At 42.1% G+C, this 20,000-nt stretch overlaps 2 protein-coding genes and 4 long non-coding RNA genes across 32 annotated transcripts in view; 2 read left to right on the top strand and 4 right to left on the bottom strand.

The window, feature by feature from the left end:
• Nucleotides 1–25: 25 nt before the first annotated feature.
• On the bottom strand, nucleotides 26–9,806 carry LOC126983792 (protein ABHD11-like). The gene is made up of 3 exons (XM_050836920.1): nucleotides 9,491–9,806; nucleotides 791–990; nucleotides 26–605 (listed from the first exon to the last, which is right to left on the bottom strand). Exons 1-3 carry the CDS (start codon nucleotides 9,665–9,667, stop codon nucleotides 470–472), a joined length of 513 nt encoding a protein of 170 aa, XP_050692877.1. The 5' UTR covers nucleotides 9,668–9,806; the 3' UTR covers nucleotides 26–469.
• LOC126983797 (uncharacterized) lies at nucleotides 2,084–5,194 on the top strand. Of its 2 annotated transcripts, XR_007736243.1 has the most exons (3): nucleotides 2,084–2,868; nucleotides 2,971–4,504; nucleotides 4,536–5,194. It is a non-coding gene; the product is annotated as an uncharacterized LOC126983797 (long non-coding RNA). The 2 variants fall into 2 exon arrangements; XR_007736242.1 differs by having other exon boundaries at nucleotides 2,084–4,504.
• LOC126983795 (uncharacterized) lies at nucleotides 4,759–6,127 on the bottom strand. Its single transcript, XR_007736240.1, has 2 exons — nucleotides 5,464–6,127; nucleotides 4,759–5,295 (listed from the first exon to the last, which is right to left on the bottom strand). It is a non-coding gene; the product is annotated as an uncharacterized LOC126983795 (long non-coding RNA).
• Nucleotides 9,807–11,305: 1,499 nt separating the features above from the next.
• LOC126983800 (uncharacterized) lies at nucleotides 11,306–13,019 on the top strand. Its single transcript, XR_007736247.1, has 2 exons — nucleotides 11,306–11,853; nucleotides 11,887–13,019. It is a non-coding gene; the product is annotated as an uncharacterized LOC126983800 (long non-coding RNA).
• Nucleotides 13,020–13,165: 146 nt separating this feature from the next.
• LOC126983791 (H/ACA ribonucleoprotein complex subunit 1-like) overlaps nucleotides 13,166–20,000 on the bottom strand; it is a 9,467-nt gene continuing 2,632 nt past the window's right edge. For 7 of the 25 annotated variants that reach the window (XM_050836894.1, XM_050836895.1, XM_050836900.1 and 4 more), the window contains exons 2-6: nucleotides 19,879–20,000; nucleotides 18,726–18,766; nucleotides 17,658–17,771; nucleotides 15,679–15,780; nucleotides 13,166–14,121 (exon numbers count right to left, since the gene is read on the bottom strand). The exon at nucleotides 19,879–20,000 is cut by the window's right edge and continues 31 nt beyond it. In XM_050836894.1, coding sequence (XP_050692851.1) covers nucleotides 13,612–14,121; nucleotides 15,679–15,780; nucleotides 17,658–17,771; nucleotides 18,726–18,766; nucleotides 19,879–20,000 — 889 coding nt within the window. In that variant the 3' untranslated portion in view covers nucleotides 13,166–13,611. The remainder of the gene's footprint in view (nucleotides 14,122–15,678; nucleotides 15,781–17,657; nucleotides 17,772–18,725; nucleotides 18,767–19,878) is intronic. The other 18 variants (XM_050836913.1, XM_050836915.1, XM_050836914.1 and 15 more) reach the window with 5 other exon arrangements.
• On the bottom strand, nucleotides 15,992–17,481 carry LOC126983802 (uncharacterized). Of its 2 annotated transcripts, none has more exons than XR_007736249.1 (3): nucleotides 17,096–17,449; nucleotides 16,616–16,775; nucleotides 15,992–16,137 (listed from the first exon to the last, which is right to left on the bottom strand). It is a non-coding gene; the product is annotated as an uncharacterized LOC126983802 (long non-coding RNA). The 2 variants fall into 2 exon arrangements; XR_007736250.1 differs by lacking the exon at nucleotides 15,992–16,137 and adding an exon at nucleotides 16,340–16,455 and having other exon boundaries at nucleotides 17,096–17,481.

Raw genomic sequence — 20,000 nt, forward strand, 5'->3', positions numbered from 1 at the left:
GATACATTAAGAAGTATTACCCGTTTATTCTTTCACATATAATAAAATGACGAAGATAATACAATATAATACAGTATAATACAATATATACATCTGGCAAGGGTATGGAGGAAGGCTTGATTAACTTGACATAATAGACGTCGTGACATAAATAAAAAGATAAATAGATAGAAAGATAGATAGATAGAATGTGATAAAGGAGAAGACGAAGAAAAAAAAAGAGAAAATTAAGAAAAAGAGGAAGAAAAAGCAGAAAAAAAAGAAAAAGATGAAGAAAAAGAAGAAAACAACAAAAAAAGAAGAAAATGGAGATAAAGAGGAAGAAAAGGCAGAAAAAAAGATGAAGAAAAGAAGAAAAACAACAAAAAAAGAAGAAAATGAAGAAAACAAGGAAAAAGAGGCAGAAAAGAATTAAATATATATGCAAAAAATGACCTCAATTAACACATCGACCTACTCCTAACTATCTTCAAGGCAGCAGCAAGGGTGTGACCAGGTCAAGGAAGGCCTGCGGGCGGTCTGCATGTAACCAGTGGCCTGCCCCTTCAAGGTAGTGAAACGACGCTTGCGGGAAGAAGGTCTCAATCTCATCCTCATCCTCTGGCCTGTAAGGGAAGGTCAGCAGGTCAGGCCAGGTCAGGTCAGGCCTGTATTCTTGACGGTTTTCAGTCTAGCGAGTAGCGGGCTTTTTTTTATTATTGTTTTCTTTTTTTGTGCCCTTGAGCTGCCTCCTTTGTTGTAAAAATAAATAATCAATAAATAAACTATTCCGGAAGGTCATAAAGGGCACCTCAAATAGTCCGACAGCGCCCCGGCCACAAACGCGGTCTCCCCTTCGAAGGAGCGCAGCGGAAGGGAGGCGGCGGGGAAGGTGGAGATGTGGGGATTGAAGTTCCTGGCGATGCCCTCCACGTTGACCTTCCACATGTAGCCGTCGCCTGCTGGAGTCTGGGTCAGGTTGGTCAGGAGGAATTGACGTATGCTGGGCTCCTGTAGGGGTGTGGATGGGTGTTAGGTGGAGGAGGAGGAGGAGGAGGAGGAGAGGAGGAGGAGGAGGAGAAAGAACTATAATATCAAGATGTATGTTAAATGGAAGAAGAAGAGGAAAAGGAAGAGGAGAGAGGAGAAGAAGGAAGAAGAGGAGGATGAACTGGCCTAGGCCTAGGGGGCCAGGGCCCCCCCAAAAAAAATCTCCGCCCCCCCCAGAAATTCTCGAGTGTATGCGGATCGTCGGTACAGAACTGACTCGCTTATAATGTGCTGCAACTACAGTACGGAATGTGTCGTCGGCTGTAGTCACATGCAGGCGCGGATACGGGGGTGTGGAGCCAGATGGCCCGGGCCCCAAAAATAAAATATTGGGATAACTAAAATATTTGAATTACACATAAACTGAGAAAACATAAAATATATTTAAGATACTCCTAAAAAGCCAGAGAGCTGGGGAGCGAAGCCGGCCGCCGTTAGATAGCTCTGGACGCTGTTCTCCAAACTTTAAATAAAAAAATCCTCCTCTGTAGGTTCCTTGGGCTTTACTCTGTAGAGGTGGACGGGATGCTCAGGCAAGATTTAATATTTTTCGGTGTCTGATGTAATTTTTCACTCTCCCGCAGGGCCAGGGCACAACGGGCACGTGCCCAGGGCCCCGCGCTCCTATGGGCCCCGCACTCGTCTAACAATCTATATACTCGTACAGGGCCGTAGTGCGCCGTACTACGATAGATATGTTAAAAAGTCATAGCACACAAAAATAGTCAGCGAGTATATGATGGGTGGATTAATAATGTAAATAACTGACCACATAACGTTACGTCAATATTCATCACCATCGACAAACAGGTCATCCTCGTCGTCACTGTTGATGCTGATGCAGACGGCATATAACTTATATTTATCTGCCATTAATTAAAGTCATACGTGTGCATGGATTCATATCTCGTGTACAGCGCATGTGAGAGAGAGAGAGAGAGAGAGAGAGAGAGAGAGAGAGAGAGAGAGAGAGAGAGAGAGAGAGAGAGAGAGAGAGAGAGAGAGAGAGAGAGAGAGAGAGAGAGATAGAGAGAGAGAGAGAGGGGGGGGGGGGGGAATCAATGGGGGAGAAAGATGGCGGGGGCAGAGAGTGTGGGGGAGGAGGTAGGTCGGAGGGAGGGAAAGGGAGGGATGGGAGTAGGGGAAGCCAGGGGTGGAGGAAGGTGGTGGATACACGTCACAAATACGTCACGCCTGTTCGAATGTGCAAGTGGCTCACGCAGGTTTTGCCATCACATTCAAGAGTAAACGCCATAATTAACTGCATCTGGCAAAGCACAATAGCGTTAAAAATTCGCGGAGTGTGTGAAACAATCTGTGCCGAAGCCCCGCTGATCCGAGTCTTCGTTTGAAGGATATTTGCGAAAAACGGTGTCATGGGGTCTGATATGGATAGTAGTTATCTTCGAATGCTCGTATGGTGATGATTTCTACCTGTTCAGATCTGCCTTTTCACTGGTCAGATGTACAGTTTGAATTGTTTCTTGTTATTGCTTGCCAGCTGAAAGAAAAATTCATTTGTCAGATATACGTTGATTGCTCGGGTGCTGCGGATTTTAAGCAAAAATCCGCCATCACTATCCATTGGTCTTCACTGTTTTGAGGCTTTTGCTAACTTATGAAATTTTACCATCGGGCCCCCCCCAAATTGATTTTCTGGATCCGCCCCTGCTACCAGGGTCATAAAATTACCCCGGGAAATGCCCAAAACTCCTATGAAAGCCTTGTCAAATGTGTGTGTGTACAGAGGAAGGGTCAAACTACTGCCAGGGTTATAAAACTACTCCTTGAAATGCGCAGAACTCCCATGAAAGCCTTGTCAAATGTGTGTTTTCATAGGTTCATGGTGAAGAAGGGTCACACTACCAGCAGGGTCATAAAACTACCCCTGTAAATGCACAGAACTCCCACGAAAGCCTTGTCAAATGTGTGTTTTCATAGGTTCATGGTGCAGAAGAAGGGTCACACTACCAGCAGGGTCATAAAACTACCCCTGTAAATGCGCAGAACTCCCATGAAAGCCTTGTCAAATATGTGTTTTCTTAAGGGGGGTAAATCTCTGGCTGCTTACAGCTATTTATTTACTTACAGCTACTTATGGCTTGACTACTTACTTACAACTAATTACGGCTTGACGCATAGCAACCAACCTCACATGGGAACATCCTCAAGGGGGGATATCTCTCGGTACTTGACTTTTTGGAACACCGCAATAAAAAATGACTTAACAATGACGACGCAGTGATAAGGACGGACTGGCTTACTGTAACCTCTTAGATAAACACTTTGACATTGGCGTTGGTTTTGAGGGCAGACCATAAGTGCCTCAAGGAGTTACTGATAAGGGTTGAGAGCTGCATACCGTGGCCCGGTTCAGGTTGGGTCAGTTAAGTATATGCTAGGTTGGGTTAGGAGGGATTAGATCAAGCTAGGATTACATGATGTAGATTCTGTTTGCTGGGAAACACACTGGGAATAAATAGTTGGTGTCTTGAGGTTTACAGGTCAAATTATTAAACATTTGACAAGGCTTTCGTAGGAGTTTTGGGCATTTTCAGGGGAAGTTCTATGACCCTGGTGGTAGTTTGACCCTTCTTCTGTACCATGAGCTTAAGGAAGTTCCCATTTGCGTTGGTTACTGTGTGTTAATCTGTTTTTTTAGATCATTTTGGTAACTCACAGAAAGAATTTTTTTTACGACTGTTCTCAAAGGTTTATCAGTAAGGGATATTTGCCAAAGGATGCTGTCATGTGTAGGGGAGAAAGATATGTATATAAAAAAAAGACAGGAAACGATAGCAAATAAACAAGGAAATGACCAAATAATTATGAGAGACTGAGACAAACTGAAATAAGAAAAAAAATGGGGGGCAAAATAATCAAAGGACCCCCAAAAATGGTCACAAAAATAATGAAAAAAATATATAAACGAAAAAGATATAACTTCAAGGGAACACTCAGAAACAGGGGACAAAACCATACAAAGGACACCAGAAAACAAAACAGAGATGGATATAACTTCAAAGGACACTAAGAAACAGGAGGACATAACCATACAAACGACACCAGAAAACAAAGCAAAAACGGATATAACTTCAAAGGACACTCAGAAATGGGGGACAAGACCAAACAAAAGGACACCAGAAAACAAAACAAAAACAGATAAAACTTCAAAGGACACTAAGAAACAGGGGGACATAACCATACAAAGGACACCAAAAAACAAAAAGATATAACTTCAAGGGACACTCAGAAACAGGGGACAATACAATACAAGAGGACACCAAAAAACAAAACAAAAAAAATAACAGTAACAATCGGGAAAAATAAAAATCAGTAAATATATTCTGGTAAATGTATATTCGATGTCATTTCAAGACTCCATAAGTACATGGATCAAATTATGGCAGCTGACCACTCAAGCCAGAGGTCAGCGAGGGGGGGGGGTGAGGAGGGGAGGGGAGGAGAGGGTTAGGTTATGTAAGGTAAGGTAAGGAATAAGTTAGGTTATGTAAGGTAAGGTTAGGTAAGGTAAGGTTAGGTAAGGTAAGGTAAGGTAAGGTTAGGTAAGTAGGTAAGGTTAGGTAAGGAAAGGAAGGAAGGTTAGGTAAGGAAAGGAAGGAAGGTACAGTCAGGTAAGGTTAGGTAAGGTCCTCTTTTCTTCTTCACTTCCAATATTTTCTTTTTTCTTTTTTTTTCTTTTTTTTCTTCTCTCCACTTCCAATATTATCTTTTTCTTCTTTGTCTTTTCCTTCCTCTCTTGTTCCCTTCCATATTTTCTTCTTTTTCTTCTTTTTCTTCTCTCCCTTTCCAATATTTTCTTTTTTCTTATTATTTCTTCTATTTTCCTTCAAATATTTTCTCCTTTTTCTTCTTTGTCTTCACCACCACCACCACCACCATCACCACCACTACCACCACCACCATCAACACCATCATCACCACTCTTCAAACGACAGAGTAAACGGTGGATGGAGTCTTGAGGTGGATAGTGGAAGGTGGAACGGGTGGTTGAGGTGGATTGTTAAGAGGTGGAGCAGGTGGATGACAGGGTTAGTAAGTGGATGGTGTTGCTAGGCTGGAGTAGGCCTAGGTGGATGGCAGGTTGTGGAAGGTTGATGTGGATGGAGAGGGGCCTTGTGTAGATGGTGGAGGAGGTGGAAGATGATGGAATAGACATTTTCTTCTACATTTTCTTCTTCTTCCTTTCTTTTTCTCCTCCTCTTCTTCTCATTCTTCCTCTTCCTCTTCCGCTCCGTCTCAAAACTACAAAAACAAGAGTAATTATAAGTAAAGAAATGACTAATAAAATCCATCAACCTCACTTACAAACTCCATCAAAAACTACTTAATACTTTACTCTCCTGCTTATGGTTCACTTATAAATATCTTCACTTATAGGCAGATGACTTTATACACACCTGAATATCTTACCTGTGAGTTGATGTATTGATGCCCAGGTGTGGTGTGGGAGGAGGAGGAGGAGGAGGAAGAGGAAGAGGAGGGGAGAGAATGAGAGAGGTGGTGAGGAAAGGGAAGGAAAGGAAGAGAAAGGAAAAGAAAGGAGAGGAAAGGAAAGGAAAGGAGAGAAAAGAAAGGAAAGAAAAGGAAAGGAAAGGAGAGGAAAGGAAAGGAGAGGAAAGGATAGGAAGGAAAATGAAGGAAAGAGATGGAAAGGGAAAATAGATAAACAGAGATAACTAGAAATACAGGTCGAGTTAGAGATTATAAAAGGAAGAATAAGGGAAAAGAAAATAGAGATAGAGAGAGAGAAAGAAAGAGAGCGAGAGAGAGAGAGAGAGCTAACGTCCAGTCCCTTCCACCTCACCACACTGCACTAACTCACCACCACTCCGCAAACACCACCACCACCACCACTACCACCACCACCACCACCACTTGAAAACCAAACCCCCAGGAACCAATCACGGACCTCGCTGTCTTATCACTGCTCTCCCATTGGCCGAAAGAGAGAAAGTGGGCGTGACTTACGAGTGGTATTATAAGAAACGGTTAGTACGGATCGAGTGGGATGTCTTCCGTTCAAGGGGCGAAAGATTACCCATGGGAGTTGCTGATCTTTATTCAATTCTTCCGTCAGCGGCTGTGGGAAAGAAGAGCACCAGGGGGGGGGGGGGGGGGGCATAGGCCAAGCGAGTCATATGTCGAGGTCGGTACTTTAAAAAAAAATTCGACTGCCACACTATCGGACTGGGCCCATCCACGAGGTCCCTTGAGGAAGCTTACATGCGTTATACGAAAAAAAAACATGTAAAAAGTAGTATATCGTAGTAGTAGTAGTAGTGGTAGTAGTAGTAGTGATAGAATCAGAATCAGAATCAGAATCATTTTATTCCATAAAAATGGCTTTTCTATACATTACAAGCATTACTGGATAACATACAATTTAAAGTAAGACTTAAGCTAAAAGTTTTCTAAGCTATATAAATCAATATCAGAATAGTGTGAGCGTGGTCTCGATAGAATTCTAGTTGACATTTATATCATTATCAAGCAAGTAGTGTTTTAGTCTTTTTCTGAACACTTGTATGGTATTTGATAGTGTTACATGGTGTGGGAGAGCGTTCCATACCCTGGGACCTTGTACAAGGAGCGAACGTGTCCCGCAGTGTGTGTTGGTGTGGGGGACATGTAGGTTGTCCCGCTGTCTTGTGTACCTGCTCCGTGTCACCTCAGTTGTAGTAGGCAGCTGCAGGAACCACACTGGATACAGTTTACATTTTATCTTATATACAGTTACAGCAATATCAAAAATTATCTTCTTGTTCATTTTAAGCCAGTGCAATTGTGTTATGTAGGGGGTGGCGTGGTCCCGCCTCCTCGCTCCCCCAATACATATCTTTGCTGCAAAGTTCTGTAGTTTTTGTACTCGCTTAATTAGTGTGCTATTTGTAGTGCCGTAAACTGGTAGGCAATAATTAATGATACTTAGAGCAAGTGATTCAATAGCTATTTACGTGTTACATTGTCAAATTTATCTTTAATTCTGTTTATGAACATTAGAGTACCAATGACTTTCTTGTGGGTTTCGTTAATATGTATGTTAAACGTCAAGTGGGAGGAGTCCATGTAAACGCCAAGGTTTTTGATGGTGTGTTTGCTGGGAGTGATGGGAGTGTTGTCGAAAAGGAGAGTGGTGTTTTGGGGAATTTGTTTGATAACTGACCTGGTCCCAATAAAGATACACTGGGTTTTGTTAGTGTTCAGTAACAGGCCGTTTTTGTTAAAGTATTCCCTGGCCAGTGAGAAGGTCGTTTGTGCCGCCGTGATGAGGTCAGGCAGTGCATCAATAGTACCAGTGTTCACGAGCTGCGTGTCGTCTGCGTACCGAACTATCTCGCATCCATGTATTGCTTCAGCAAGGTCGTTGACAAAAATGATGAAGAGAATTGGTCCTAATATTGAGCCTTGAGGGACTCCGTATTTTATCGGTGCAGTCGCAGACGTGGTGTTATTCACTGTAACTTTTTGACCTCTGTCATTTAAATAGTCATGGAGCCAAAAAGAGTCTATGTTAACCTTGAGTAGTTTATTTATGAGGATTTCGTGTTTTGCGCTATCGAAGGCTTTTGATAGGTCGCACAACGTTATAAGGGATAATTTCTTCTCATCCATATTTCTGTATAGTTTATTTGTAACTGTAGTTAGGGCGGTCTCAGTTGAAAGTTTAGGTCTGAAGCCGTGTTGATTGTTAGAGAGAAGTTTCTTGGACTCTAGGAAGGTAGTCATCTGTTGGGCAACAACTTTCTCTAATATTTTCGAGAGAATAGGTAACAGTGATATTGGGCGATAATTGTTTACGTCGTCCCTGTCTCCGTTTTTATAGATAGGTATGACGGTCGCGTGTTTCCACATGGTAGGGAATTTTCCTGAAACAATCGACGTGTTGATGATAGTAGTGATGGATGTGATCGTAACTGGTAGTGAATCTTTGATGTACTGAAGTGCAATCCCATCTGGACCGGCGGAGTTAGTGTTAGTGTTACTACTACTACCATAGTAGTAGTAGTAGTAGTAGTAGTAGTAGTAGTAGTAGACGAAGGAGAAGAAGGAGAAGAAGAAGAAGAAAAAGAAGAAGAAGAAGAAGAAGAGGAAGAAAAAGAAGAAATGATGATAACAAAAAGAATAATGTCTTCTTTGGGAATACTTAAAGATTTATAAGTAATAAGTGTGTGTGTGTGTGTGTGTGTGTGTGTGTGTGTGTGTGTTATCATAGACCAAGTGCCTTCTGAAGTGCCACTCTAACGTATCCCTTATCTCCTCCTTACACACACAGCAACACAGTCACCATACCCGGACAATGGCACCATAGCAGGACCGTGGCACCATACTAGGGACCATGGCACCATACATGTAATTATTTCTTCTTTTTTTTTACAGTAAAGAAAGGAACTGAAAGGTAAAAGTAAATAAAAAAACACTTTTGCTCCTATGAATTAAAGTATGGTGCCAAGAGAGATCATGGCACCATACCACAACCCATACAGTGTCATGGCACCATACTACTTCAAGGGCACCATAGGATCTCTCTAATGACCATAACCATAACTGTCCTAACCTAACCTCTAGTGAAGAATGACACCATACCACCCCCTTACATAGCACCATACCTGTCCTATAGTGATAAATGGCACCATACCACCCCCTTACATACCACCATACCTGACCTATAGTGATAAATGGCACCATACCATCCCCTTACATAGCACCATACCTGACCTATAGTGATAAATGGCACCATACCATCCCCTTACATAGCACCATACCTGACCTATAGTGATAAATGGCACCATACCACCCCCTTACATAGCACCATATCTGTCCTATAGTGATAAATGGCACCATACCACCCCCTTACATAGCACCATACCTGTCCTATAGTGATAAATGGCACCATACCACCCCCTTACATAGCACCATACCTGACCTATAGTGATAAATGGCACCATACCACCCCCTTACATAGCACCATACCTGTCCTATAGTGATAAATGGCACCATACCACCCCCTTACATACCACCATACCTGACCTATAGTGATAAATGGCACCATACCACCCCCTTACATAGCACCATACCTGACCTATAGTGATAAATGGCACCATACCACCCCCTTACATACCACCATACCTGACCTATAGTGATAAATGGCACCATACCATCCCCTTACATAGCACCATATCTGTCCTATAGTGATAAACGGTACCATACCACCCCCGTTACATAGCACCATACCTGACCTATGGTGATAAACGGTACCATACCACCCCCTTATATAGCACCATACCTGACCTATAGTGATAAATGGCACCATACCACCCCCATGCATGGCACCAAACCTCTCCTATAGTGATGAATGGCACCATATCGGCCCCTTAACAGTGGTCTATGGTAAATTTTAAATGTAGATGATTAATAAACGGTAAACGGTAACACTCACCCGCGGCCCAAGAAAATGATCCCGTCTGCGCGCGTTGACGGCACCCGCGGCGTCATGGTGGTTAAGGTGATTCTTCTTCTTCTTCGTCTCCTTCTTCTTCTTCTTCGTCTTCGTCTTCTTCGTCTTCGTCTCCTTCGTCTTCGTCTTCTTCGTCGTCTTCTCTGTTTCGCTTTTCATCGCTTCTTACGTCCTCCTTGGCCCTTCACACTTCTTCTACACTTCACTACGCACACTTAATTCACTGCGCACACTTTTTTATGTATCCTTTAGCGTCGTTAGGCTACTTAATACTTTCATTCACCGCCATTGTTTTCTTTTAAATAGTCTTCACCCTAGGCCAGTGGTATTCATTGCGCGGCTCGCGAGCCGCTGGCGGCTCGCAATGACTCAATTCACGGCTCTCGAAAAATATATAAATTAATTAATAAAAAAAATACATAGAAAAATAATTTAATAATTTATCAAGAAAGATATATATTTTCATGAGGTGAGATGGAAGACAAAGTCACAGTAAGCGATAACATTCTAACATCCCTGCCCTAGTCGTACAGAAATCATACGTGTCTACTACGGGAAAACTGATCAGCGACACGTCTACGTAGTTCTAGGCCGCGCGAAATCATACGTGTCTAATACGGGAAACATCAGCGACACGTCTATATATTAATTTAATTAGTTGAGTTACGCTAACTTGCAGTAGCTGCGGCTCTCTAAATCAATGTGTTTAACCAAAGTGGCTCTCTTGCAAAAATTAGTGAATAACACTGCCCTAGGCCAAGAAAACGTTCCTGGTGACGTTTGTTTACCCGCCGCGCCAAGGTGATGCTGCTGCTGATGATGATCTTGTTGACAGGTCGGAGTTTCTGCCTTTCCAGCACAAACTGAATAATCCTTTTGTTTTAATGACCTCTTACAAACAACACTCCCCTCTTCCTCCCAGCTAAATCTCCTCTTATTTTTCTTGTGTTTCATTGACATAACACTCTTGTGGACTTTGCAGTTTAGTATATATCCAGAAAAAAAGGTTGTATGTTAATTTAATCATCTCGTCATGTATTTCACAAGGCTTTCGTATAAGTTTTGGCCATTTCCAAGAGTAGTTTTATGACCCTGGTGGTAGGGTGACCCTTTCTTTGTACCATGAACCTAAAGAAACACATTTGACAAGGCTTTCGTAGGAGTTTTGGGCATTTCCAGGAGTAGCTTTATTACCCTGGTGGTAGCTAGTGTGACCCTTTCTCTGTACCATGAACCTAAAGAAACACATTTGACAAGGCTTTCGTAGGAGTTTTGGGCATTTCCAGGAGTAGCTATGACCCTGGTGGTGGTGTGACCCTTCCTCGATCTGTACCGTGAACCTAAAAAGACACTCATAACCCGATTGACCCCCTCTTTGACCCTTTTGTAACGGTCCGAATGTGAGTGAGCGAAAGGGTATGCAAGTCAGTGAGTAACAGAGTGAGTAAGTGTAAGCGAGTGCGTGAATGAACGAGAGAATGCGAGTAAGTCAGTGAGTGACAGAGTGAGTAAGTGTGAGCGAGTGGGAGCGTGAATGAGTGAAAGAGTGAATGAGTGAGGGAGTGAATAGGTGGCTAAGGAATGTAATTGCGTAAAAGGTTATGAGAAGATAACACGGCGAGCGAATGAGCGAATATATGAACGAGAGTTACTGAAATCCCTCATCTCAAAGCCTCGAACCCCTCCAAGACACCAATAACTAGTTAGTTAGGTAGGTAGGGTTTGAGTGTAATGCCGAGAGGGAGTCACGTGAAGAAGGGGGAGGAGCTTAGCGAGGAGCAAAGGCGAGAAGGCGAGGGCAACAAGGAGACCCACGGGCCAGTGAGGAGACAAGCACCACTGCAGCAAGAGACAAGCTGGGGAGACGTGTGGAGACGAACACCATTACAGCAAAGAGCGGCAGCGAGAAACCACAGAGAAGCGGGCTGGTCAGAGGTGTGTCCATCTTTCCACTCAGCCCCCGACCCACACACCACCCAGGCCTGCTGTGTGAGGCGGGCTAATCAGGAGACGAGCAGTAGGAAGTAAGAAAGGCAGCGAGTTGGAGTTGAGTGAGAGCGGTGTCCATCTCTCCACTCAGCCCCCCGAAAACCACCACAAACCAACAAGAAGCGGGAAGAGGTCGGGCCCCCAAAACACTTCCAAGCTGCTCTCTACGTCACGACGAGCGCCCGCCTCTCCACACCAACCGGCGCCCGTCTGTCCATCACCAGGACCGCCCATTCCCATCGTGGACGTCCCCTGCCGAGCCCGACGCTCACGCCAGCTCCTGCCTCTCCTCTTCCAGCAACTAGAGTTAAGCATTGAGTATTCCCCAAATCTCCCTTGTGCCGGTAGCTAGTTAGGTTAGAATCTCTCTTGTGCCGGTAGCTAGTTAGGTAAGAGGCATACAGCCTGTCAGTCATTTTTAGTACTCTGCTAACCTTTGAAAATTAAACCAAATACATATTTATATAAAACCTTACTGTGAGTGTCTTCATTTGGAGCCTGTTTTCCCTCTCACTTTAGATTACTGAACCCTTACACACGCCCCCCATAGTACATTATCACCATCCAGTTTCTTAATATTGTCTCAAGTGGTTCACACGGAAATCCTCCCACCTTCCATAATTAATCACACAAGTAACGCCCTTCTGGTCACAAACCTCGGAATGAGTGTTCACTTGTCCTGAGGCCTTGTCTATCATCCGGGACCAGCGCTCGGGAATGTAGACTACTACCACGCAACCACATACCATCACTACCATAGTGGTGGTCAAAAAGGGATGTAGCGACATCCATAAACACCAGACAAGAGATAGAAAAAGAACGCTACACCAGGAGTAGCTATGACCCTGGTGGTGGTGTGACCCTTCCTTGATCTGTACCGTGAACCTAAAGACACTCATTATAACCAGATTGACCCCCTCTTTGACCCCTTGAAATGGTTGACAGAGAAATCAGGTGTCCTGTAATACCAGGTTAAATAGATTAGCTGATGTTTGCCCGGCTAATATGAAGGTTGGTGAAGGAGTTTTTGGAAGGAAATGCAAGGAAAAACTTTACATACAAACTGTAGATTTATTGAAACTACAAATAATTATGTATATATTTGAGATTATATGAGCAATTATGTTTCCTAAGAGAATATGAAAATTCCTTTCCTTATGACACACACACACACACACACACACACACACCAGAAAAAAAAATGCCTTAACAATTGTATATTTAAACTACAAATAATTATGTATATATTTATGAGATTATATGAGAAATTGTTTCCTTGAGAGAATGAGAATTCCTTTCCTTATGACACACACACACACACACACACACACACACACACACACACACACACACACACACACACACACACACACACACACCAGAAAAAAAATGACTTGCCAATTGTAGATTTATTTAAACTGCAAATAATTATGTATATTTTTGAGATTATGAGTAATTATATTTCCTTATGAAAGAATGAGAATAGCTTTCCTTATGACACACACACACACACACACACACACACACACACACAGAAAAAAAACATTACTTACCAATTGTAGATTTATTTAAACTGCAAATAATTACGTATATATTTATGAGGAGTAATTATATTTCCTTATGAAAGAATATGAGAATAGCTTTCCTTATGACACCCACACACACACCAAAAAAATACTTACATGAACTTTGTGTATATATGAAAATAAATTTTTCCTTATAATTCTTTTTGACACACACACAAACTTAAATGAGAATAAATGTTTCCTTAATTCTTTTTAACACACACACACACACACACACCTCTTACCCCCCCTCAGCATCTCTACTTCTTTTTCCTAGTCTTCTTTGCCGTCTCCCTCCTCCTCCTCCTCTTCCTCCTTGTCCTTCTGCGCCTCCTCCTCCTACTCTTCTTCCTTATTCAATGAAGTAATAAATTATTCCTCCTCCTCCTCCTTGTTCAATTAAGTAATAAACATCTCCCACAATGAATCTTCCTCCTCCTCCTCTTACTCTTCTTCCTTATTCAATTGAGTAAATTTTTCTTCCTAGACTTCCAAGCTTTTTTCCTCCTTTTTCTGCCTTGTCCTTTTGCTCCACCCTGTCCTCCTGGTTCACCATCCTCCTGGTTCACCCTGTCCTCCTGGCTCACCCTGTTCTGCTGGTTCACCCTGTTCTGCTGGTTCACCCTGTTCTGCTGGTTCACCCTGTTCTGCTGGTTCACCCTGTTCTGCTAGTTCACCCTGTTCTCCTGGTTCACCCTGTTCTGCTGGTTCACCCTGTTCTGCTAGTTCACCCTGTTCTGCTAGTTCACCCTGTTCTGCTAGTTCACCCTGTTCTGCTGGTTCACCCTGTTCTGCTGGTTCACCCTGTTCTGCTAGTTCACCCTGTTCTGCTGGTTCACCCTGTTCTGCTGGTTCACCCTGTTCTGCTGGTTCACCCTGTTCTCCTGGTTCACCCTGTTCTGCTGGTTCACCCTGTTCTGCTGGTTCATCCTGTCCTGGTTCACCCTGTTTTGCTGGTCCTGCCCCGCCCCGCCCCCTACCCCGCCCCCTACCCCGCCCCAGGCCATCCTTTGGCAGGAACAGGTGCAAGGGCAGCAGCTTGGCAGGGTTGATGTAGATCTGAGAAGGGGAAGAAAAATAAGAAGAAACTGGTGAATGGAAGTGTGTGTGATAATGATGATGGTGAATGACAAGTGATAATGATGATGCATAATGACAATGATAATAAAAAGATGACTGGAAATATGTGATAATGAGAAGAGTAACAATAATAATAAGAGTGAATGACAAGTGAGAAACAGTGCTCAGAAGGAAAGACTTGGACATGTGAAGAGAGCAGGGAGGATAGAAACAGTGCTCAGAAGGAAAGACTTGGACCTGGAAACAGTGCTCAGAAGGGAAAGACTCTGATGGTTTGGACATGTGAAGAGAGCAGGGGAGGATACAGTGCTGGGAGTTTTAGTAGAGGACCTGGAAACAGTGCTCAGAAGGGAAAGACTCTGATGGTTTGGACATGTGAAGAGAGCAGGGGAGGATACAGTGCTGGGAGTTTTAGTAGAGGACCTGGAAACAGTGCTCAGAAGGGAAAGACTCTGATGGTTTGGACATGTGAAGAGAGCAGGGGAGGATACAGTGCTGGGAGTTTTAGTAGAGGACCTGGAAACAATGCTCAGAAGGGAAAGACTCCAGTGGTTTGGACATGTAGAGCAGGGGAGGATACAGTACTGGGAGTTGTGGAGAGAACCTGGAAACAGTGCTCAGAAGGGAAAGACTTCGATCGTTTGGACATGTGAAGAGAGCAGGGGAGGATACAGTGCTGGGAGTTTTGGTAGAGGACCTGGAAACAGTGCTCAGAAGGGAAAGACTCTGATGGTTTGGACATGTGAAGAGAGCAGGGGAGGATACAGTGCTGGGAGTTTTGGTAGAGGACCTGGAAACAGTGCTCAGAAGGGAAAGACTCTGATGGTTTGGACATGTGAAGAGAGCAGGGGAGGATACAGTGCTGGGAGTTGTGGAGAGATTAGAGGTAAAAGGAAGGAGACCAGTTGGTTGACCTAGGATAACGTGGAGAAGGTGTATACAGGAAGACTTGGCATTGATGGGATTGGATGAGCATCAGGCAGAAGACCGTAGAATGGAGGAGAAAGAGAGCAGGGGAGGATACAGTGCTGGAAGTTGTGTAGAGACTGGAGGTAGAAGGAAGGAGACAAGTTGGTAGCCCTAGGATAACGTGGAGAAGGTGTATACAGGAAGACTTGGCATTGATGGGATTGGATGAGCATCAGGCAGAAGACAGAGCAGAATGGAGGAGAGCCATCTAGCATCCAACCACTCAGGAAGACTCAAAATGGACCTTGAACGAAATGCTGAATGACAAGTGATAATGATGATGCATAATGATGAGAGTAATAACAAAATGGACAGGAAAATGATGTTAAGCAATAGACAGTAATAATGATAATAAAGTAGAAGGTAAGGAAGAAAAAATAAATAAAATGGAAAGAAATGAAAAACAAAGAAATACTAAATGGAAGGAGAGATGACATAATAATAATAATAATAATAATAATAATAATAATAATAATAATAATAATAATAATGTGGAGTAATTAAAGAAAGAAAAAAATGGAAGGAAATGAGAAAAAAAAATAACCTTACACACACACACACACACACCTTAAAGTGTTTTTCAAATAAGGAAGCTGCAAGTCCCTTAGTCAGTTTAACGGACACAAACTTCTGCGTCGGGCTGCCAAAGATCTCATCCACTTGGCCAATCTGTAGGGTAGTAGTAGTAGTAGTAGTAGTAGTATAGACCTATAGTAACTGTTTTGGGTTTTGTTAGGTTAAGTTTAGGGTATCTTCAAACACGGTAGCCAGCACCTTATGGTATAGATCAACAAAGAATGACCTCACTTTGTTGTATAGAAAGTCTCATTAGTAAAGAAGCATATATGAATTTTCTGAGTCAAGACCTATAGTAACTGTTTTGGGTTTTGTTAGGTTAAGTTTAGGGTATCTTCAAACACATGATAGCCAGCCCCTTATGGTGTAAATCAACAAAGAATGACTTTACTTTGTTTTATAGAAAGTCTCATTAGTAAGGAAGCATATATGAATTTTCTGAGTCAAGACCTATAGTAACTGTTTTGAGTTTTGTTAGGTTAAGTTTAGGGTCTCTTCAAACACGATAGCCAGCACCTTATGGTATAGATCAACAAAGAATGACCTCACTTTGTTGTATAAAAAGTCTCATTAGTAAGGAAGCATATATGAATTTTCTGAGTCAAGACCTATTGTAACTGTTTTGGGTTTTGTTAAGGTTAAGTTTGGGTATCTTCAAACACATGATAGCCAGCCCCTTATGGTGTAAATCAACAAAGAATGACTTTACTTTGTTTTATAGAAAGTCTCATTAGTAAGGAAGCATATATGAATTTTCTGAGTCAAGACCTATAGTAACTGTTTTGAGTTTTGTTAGGTTAAGTTTAGGGTATCTTCAAACACATGATAGCCAGCCCCTTATGGTATAAATCAACAAAGAATGACCTCACTTTGTTGTATAGAAAGTCTCATTAGTAAAGAAGCATATATGAATTTTCTGAGTCAAGACCTATTGTAACTGTTTTGGGTTTTGTTAGGTTAAGTTTAGGGTATCTTCAAACACATGATAGCCAGCACCTTATGGTATAAATCAACAAAGAATGACCTCACTTTGTTGTATAGAAAGTCTCATTAGTAAGGAAGCATATATGAATTTTCTGAGTCAAGACCTTTTGTAACTGTTTTGGGTTTTGTTAGGTTAAGTTTAGGGTATCTTCAAACACATGATAGCCAGCCCCTTATGGTATAAATCAACAAAGAATGACCTCACTTTGTTGTATAGAAAGTCTCATTAGTAAGGAAGCATATATGAATTTTCTGAGTCAAGACCTATTGTACCTGTTTTGGGTTTTGTTAGGTTAAGTTTAGGGTATCTTCAAACACATGATAGCCAGCCCCTTATGGTGTAAATCAACAAAGAATGACCTCACTTTGTTGTATAGAAAGTCTCATTAGTAAGGAAGCATATATGAATTTTCTGAGTCAAAACCTATTGTAACTGTTTTGGGTTTTGTTAGGTTAAGTTTAGGGTATCTTCAAACACATGATAGCCAGCCCCTTATGGTGTAAATCAACAAAGAATGACTTTACTTTGTTTTATAGAAAGTCTCATTAGTAAGGAAGCATATATGAATTTCCTGAGTCAAGACCTATAGTAACTGTTTTGGGTTTTGTTAGGTCAGGTTAGGTCATTAAGTTGACTCAGACATTCACTAGCAGCACCCTGAAACTGATGTCTAAAGAGGCAAAAATAACCTCAGCCTAAAAAATAGGTTAACATTTCTTTCAGCAACCTCTTTTGACTATTTTTTTGGGGAGCAGCGAGTAGCGGGCTTTTTCTTATTATTGTTTCCTTTTTTGTGTGTGTGCCCTTGAGCTGTCTCCTTTCTTGTAAAAAATAAATAAATAATAAATAAATAAATAAATAAATAAATAAATAAATCCCAAAGTCATCACTTCAATTTTTTTTTCATTTCTCAAGTTCCCGAAAGTTTCCCATTCTAAGTTTACTTGATACTTCCCCACACACACACACACACACATACACACACCTGTATCTTGTTCTCCATGTAGATTGGTGCGTTGAAGTGCGGAACATCCACATGGGTCACTTTGCAAACCAAGTCGTTCTGACACGAGTGCATGACCTCCCCATACTCCCAGACCTGTGGGTGGGAGCTGGGATGAGCGAGGAGGGCAGACACTATACACCGCTCCTTCAGAAGCCTCCTAGCACCCAAGACACGGAGGAAAATAAAATAAAAGAGAATGTGAGTGGGGGAGGGGGAAAATGAGTGAGAGGGAGAGTTAGGAAGGGGAGGAGAGACAGGGAGAGGGACATGGAAAGTGTCGGAGAAGTAGAAAGAGGATGAGATAATATAGAAGATTGTAGAAATGGGGGACAAAGTTAGCTGTGGTGCCTACGAGCAAGGTGGCTAGCGAGCCCCGGACACCTGTAGTACACCAGACATGGGGTGATTACTTATGTTATGTAATAAATTACGATTACTTCATATTTTCACGATTACGATTACAATAAAATTGGGTGTGATCGATTACAATTACGATTACATGATGTGTTAATCGTGATTACAGGGAGGACTGAAAGGTGAACTTGCAAATTTCCTACACATGAACCATACTAAATAATTAATGGGTGGAATTACTACAGATATTGAGAGAACATACTTGTGTACGAGAAACTATTAACTAAAACTTTGCTAATGTAATCGCAAAAGTAATCACCATTAGGATTACTTAACAAAAAACAAGACGGTAATCGATTATGATTACGATTACTTGAAAAACTGTAATTGATTTTAATTGATTACGATTACAGATTACGATTACCCCATGTCTGCTGTGCACACCTCTAATTACCGCTAGTTATACAGGTAGGTAAGTGTGGTGCACAGGTGTGGGAGATGTGTACTACTACTACTACAATTCTGCTATTACCACTACCACTACTACTACTACTACCACTACTACTAGTACTACTGCTCTGAGGATTCCTGCAAAACAAAACAAAAATAATGAATAAATAAAAAATAATAATAATAATAATTGCAATAAGTATCAGTATACACTAACAAATTCTACTTTTTTCCGTTCCTCACCTCGTCTGGGGGTCCCTCGACGCGTCTGCCACGGTGGAAACCTATTGGCAAAATGAACGGTGAATATTGAAGGAACTTTTATTTACCAGTGAAGGAATCAACTAATGGGGATGCTGGTCAACTCTTCAATAAAGAGAAAAGTATAGGGATGAAAGAATGGAGATGTTGGTTAACTCTTGCAGATGCTGGTTAACTCTTGAATAAGGGGTTTGGACAGTATAGAGATGAGAGAATGGAGATGCTGGTTAACTCTTGCATAATTTACAGTATAGGGATGAAAGAATGGAGATGCTGGTTAACTCTTCAATAAGGGGTTTGGACAGTATAGGGATGAAAGAATGGAGATGCTGGTTAACTCTTCAATAAGGGGTTTGGACAGTATAGGGATGAAAGAATGGAGATGCTGGTTAACTCTTCAATAAGGGGTTTGGACAGTATAGGGATGAAAGAATGGAGATGCTGGTTAACTCGTGCATAAGGGGTTTGGACAGTATAAGGATGAAAGAATGGAGATGCTGGTTAACTCTTGCATAAGGGGTTTGGACAGTATAGGGATGAGAGAATGGAGATGCTGGTTAACTCTTGCATAAGGGGTTTGGACAGTATAGGGATGAAAGAATGGAGATGCTGGTTAACTCTTGCATAAGGGGTTTGGACAGTATGAGGATGAAAGAATGGAGATGCTGGTTAACTCTTGCATAAGGGGTTTGGACAGTATAAGGATGAAAGAATGGAGATGCTGGCTAACTCTTGCATAAGGGGTTTGGACAGTGTAGGGATGAGAGAATGGAGATGCTGGTTAACTCTTGCATAAGGGGTTTGGACAGTATAGGGATGAGAGAATGGAGATGCTGGTTAACTCTTGCATAAGGGATTTGGGCAGTATAGGGATGAGCTAGATTTTTGTGTGATAAATCAGGAAATCTGTAGATAAAAATAATTTATGATTAATGAACTTGTACTTTATATATACATAGAGAAATAAAGACACAATTAAGTAAGAGAATTAGTTATATGAATTACCACCACTCGATGGAGAGAATTATGGAAGATAAAGAAATTTAATCAAGAAAACAAAAAATAAAATGAAGAAAAATAGGTAGAGAAAAAATAAGGAAAAGAATAACTGATTACAATGGATGACCCGACTCACGTCCTCGCCTTCTTCCTCCTCGGCCTCCACCTCCTCGGCCTCCACCTCCTCGGCCTCCACCTCCTCGGCCTCCACCTCCTCGGCCTCCACCTCCTTGGCCTCCACCTCCACGGCCTCCACCT

The sequence above is a fragment of the Eriocheir sinensis genome, chromosome 54 (genome assembly GCF_024679095.1).
Source record: "Eriocheir sinensis breed Jianghai 21 chromosome 54, ASM2467909v1, whole genome shotgun sequence".
Taxonomy (NCBI): domain Eukaryota; kingdom Metazoa; phylum Arthropoda; class Malacostraca; order Decapoda; family Varunidae; genus Eriocheir; species Eriocheir sinensis.